Source organism: Mus pahari, unplaced genomic scaffold, assembly GCF_900095145.1.
Source record: "Mus pahari unplaced genomic scaffold, PAHARI_EIJ_v1.1 scaffold_13665_1, whole genome shotgun sequence".
In the NCBI taxonomy this organism is placed as follows: Eukaryota; Metazoa; Chordata; class Mammalia; order Rodentia; family Muridae; genus Mus; species Mus pahari.
In genome coordinates this window covers 1-3,941 of record NW_018393430.1, presented here as the reverse complement: position 1 = coordinate 3,941, position 3,941 = coordinate 1, and the positions used below count along the sequence as shown (strand labels likewise).

General features: G+C 38.7%; 1 protein-coding gene across 1 annotated transcript; it reads right to left on the bottom strand.

Annotated features, from left to right (window-relative positions):
- Nucleotides 1-13: 13 nt before the first annotated feature.
- Nucleotides 14-3,422, bottom strand: LOC110315530 (zinc finger protein 60-like; the record flags this gene model as incomplete). The annotated part of the gene is made up of 1 exon (XM_029534748.1): nt 14-3,422. A coding segment is annotated over one exon (1,829 nt), but the record flags the coding sequence as incomplete, so codon positions are not given.
- Nucleotides 3,423-3,941: the final 519 nt, after the last annotated feature.

Here is a 3,941-nt window from a genome sequence, read left to right as displayed (position 1 = left end):
TGGGTTATAGAAAACACCGGAAGGAAGTTTAACAGAAGCCAAGATAAACAGTTAGCTGGACAGGGGAGTTTAAACACAAAGGGTATGTAACAGAAGCAAGATAAATTAGCAAAGGCAATTTGACCTCCAGTTCCTAGAACAGAGTTGGGTAATTTTCCACAAGATTCTCCATCAGGCCAATCAAATTCTAATCAAGACTGAAATGGCCTAAGCAAGAATAAGAGATGGCACATCCTATGGATTTACTGGCCCTATCACAAATATACAGTTTATCTTTATCTGTGGGCCAAGAGCATACATTAGTCTTACCTTTTGAATTCTTTTATGGATTTCACCCCTTTAGAAAGTACTTATTCACAAATAACTGTGTTTTTTAAATCCTCAACAAATATATGTAAAGAATGGACTCACAATTCAAATCCTTTCATGTTCCTTTTCATCCATCAGATATCTCCAGGAGGAAGTAATTTTAAATTTAATAATGGATGAGGATTTCTTAAACTGTCTATAGTACTATTAGCCTTTCATATAAGTTATTTTAATGCAAATAAAAGCTAAGTTATATTAATGCCAATAAAAGCAAGAACAATAAAAGCAATAGAAGCTATTTTATAGAACACAGGCATTGACCAAATACTCTCAAGAATCTTATCTCTTATAACTCTGTTGCCACAACTTTAGTTGTTCCTGTGCTCCCCAATAACAAATTATGCAAAAACAAAATAAACATTCTGTCTAATATCAAGAGCTATGGAATGTTAATGGTGACAACAAAGACACCTCAGATAAACCTAGTTCCAATAACTCCTCTCCCTAAGTTGACTGTCCTGGGTGACTATTGAATTAAGTTTATACAACTAATAAGAAAAGAGTAAGTCAAGAACATAATCACTACCCTGTATTTCTGACATTAAAATACATTCTCAAGAGAGTATCTTCTCTGAAAAACCAACATCCCACTTTCTCATTACAAAAGGTCTCTTGGCATTAACAGGATATGAATACTCAGCTGTTGACCAAGTCCTAGGGCAGATTAAAGGTCCCACATTCTTTTCAAGTCACTTTCTTCCCAATATGAGTTTTCTTCATATTCAGTAAAATGTCCACACAATGGCTGTCCACCTTCCTTACATGTATAGGACGCCCGGGAACTATGGATGCTCATCATTTACAAGGCTTTTCCTGAGTCTTCCAATCCACAGGGGTTCAGACCTAGATGGACTCTCTAATGAGATTTAAGAGCGGAGATAATTCTATAAATGTTCCCACATTCCTTGCATTCATAGACTCTCTGTGATACCAGCATGGAATTTATTATGTTGAAGGCCTGAGCTCCAACTGAAGTTCTTTCCACAATTTTTATTTATAAGGGTTTCAACCAGTATGAATTAGGGTGAACTAAACCTAAACATTTTCCTGCCTTTCTTATATTCATAGACTCTCTCACCAGTAGAAATTGTCTGATATACAACTAGCTTAGAATTACTGAAGGCCTTTCCACATTCCTTACATTGTAAGGCTCCTTAGATTAAATTTAGTATGCCAAACCAAGTTTCATGTTCAACTAAAGGTCTTCCAATATTTTTAACATTGTTAAGGTATTTCACTGGTATGAGTTCTTTGATGTATTTTAAGGTCTCTACCACGAGGAAAGTACTTCCCACAATCTTTACATTCATAAGGGTTCTTGCCAGTATGAATTCTAAAATGCCCAAGAAATTGGTAATGATATTGAAAAGCTTCCCCACATTCTTTACACTGAAAGGCCTTCTCACCAGTATGGATTCTCTGATGAATTCTAAGGGTTGTTCCACGAACAAAGTCCTTTCCACATTCTACACAGTGAAAGAGTTTCATATCAGTATGAATTCTCTGATGTTTATTGAGTTGGGACTTAAGTCTGAAGGCTGACCCACACTGCTCACATTTAAATGATTTCTCTCCAGTATGGATGCTCTGATGCCGAACGAGGCTTGCCAGAACAATGAAGGCCTTTCCACAGTCCTGACACTGAAAGGGTTTCTCACCAGAATGAATTTTGTGATGCTGCAATAGGTTTGAGCGCTGAATAAAAGCTTTGCCACACTCACTGCATTCATATGGTCTCACGCCACCATGAATAATCCCATGTTGAACAAGAGTGAATTCACGCTTGAAGGACTTCCCACAGACCTTGCATTCAAAGGGTCTTTTACTTGTATGAACAATTTTATGGTTATTAAGCTGGCTGGGAAGATGGAAAGCCTTTCCACATTCTTTACATTCAAAAGGTCTCTCACCACTGTGAGATTTCTGATGACGAATGAGAAGTGTGTTGAGTCTAAAGAACTTCCCACATTCTTTACACTCAAAGGGTTTCTTTCCAGTATGAATACTCTGATGTTCAGTAAAATTGGACCTGCGACGAAAGAATTCCCCACATTCCTTGCATTGATAGGGCTTTATAGCACAGTGAGCTCTCGAGTGTTCACTAAGTTGGTACTTATGTCTGAAGGCTGACCCACACAGCTTACACTTGAAAGGTTTCTCTTCAATATGAGTTTTCTGATGTTCAGAAAGGTATACCTGAAGCCTAAAAGCTTTCCCACATACATTACACTCAAAGGGTTTCTCACCAGTATGAATACTCTGGTGCTGAACAAGGTGTGTGCCAGTTCTGAATTTCTTGCCACATGCCTTACATTCAAACAGCTTCTCCCCAGTGTGAATCCTCTGGTGCCTAGTGAGCTGTGCCAGAACAATGAAGGTTTTCCCACAGTCCTCACACTGAAAAGGTCTCTCACCAGAATGGATTTTCTGATGTTGCATAAGGTATGAACGGCGTTTAAAGGCTTTCCCACACTCACTACATTCATATGGTGTCACATCAGCATGAATAACCCTATGTTCAACAAGGTGGGAGGCACGCTTGAAGGACTTCCCACATTCTCTGCATTCAAATGGTTTTGTATCTGTATGAACAGTTTTATGGTACTTGAGCAGTACAGGAAGATGAAAAGTTTTTCTACATTCCTTACATTTGAAAGGTTTCTCACTGCTGTGAGACTTCTGATGTCTTGTGAGCTGTTGGGGGAGTCTGAAGGCCTTCCCACACTCCTTACACTCATAGGGCTTCTCTCCAGTGTGAACACTCTGATGCTGAGTGAGAGTTGACCTACAACCGAAGCACTTCCCACACTCTTTACACTCATATGCCTTTTCTGGATTGTGAGCAAGAGTCTGGCTGGTATAAGGAGGCATTTCTGCCTTGTTTGCAGTCTTCTGTCCAACATCTCCTTCTTGACACCTCTGTAGACCCTTGAAAGTAGAGTTCTTCAAGTCAAAAGTTTTATTTAATTGCTTTATGGTCTGATTGGGCAAATTTTTATTATAAATATGACTTTCTGAAAATATATTTTCATCATCATAATCTGCTTCCAAATCTGAAAGAAAAAGAGGAAGAAAGAATACATTATTTTCCTGTAACACACATACATACATTTTCCTGTAATATAACATCCATTAAATGAATAGCCAGACTCTAAGTATTTTCTGAGAAGCTGAAGGGGAGCCATGAAATTACAATAAGGAAAGTTTATGTAGGACAATACTCTTTATGGTAGAACAGGCTGGACATAGGACAATATGTCTACTTAATGAGATTATAACTAACTGTACTGAAATAATCTTACATGCTTATTTGCATACTACTTGAAATGCAAACTACTGGCAATCAGACATGTGCACCAGCCTGCCCTGAGGGACCTAGCTGCAGCAGCTTATATAATCGTTCAGTCACCATGTGCGCCAAGTGTGCCAGCTGACATGCATAAAAGGCCCCAGCAACCAATGATATCTCTGAATATGTTTCGTTCATTTTCTCCATCCCTGTCTTCCTCTCCACCTCTATTTCTCTCTCTCTCTCTCTCTCTCTCTCTCTCTCTCTCTCTCTCTCTCTCTCT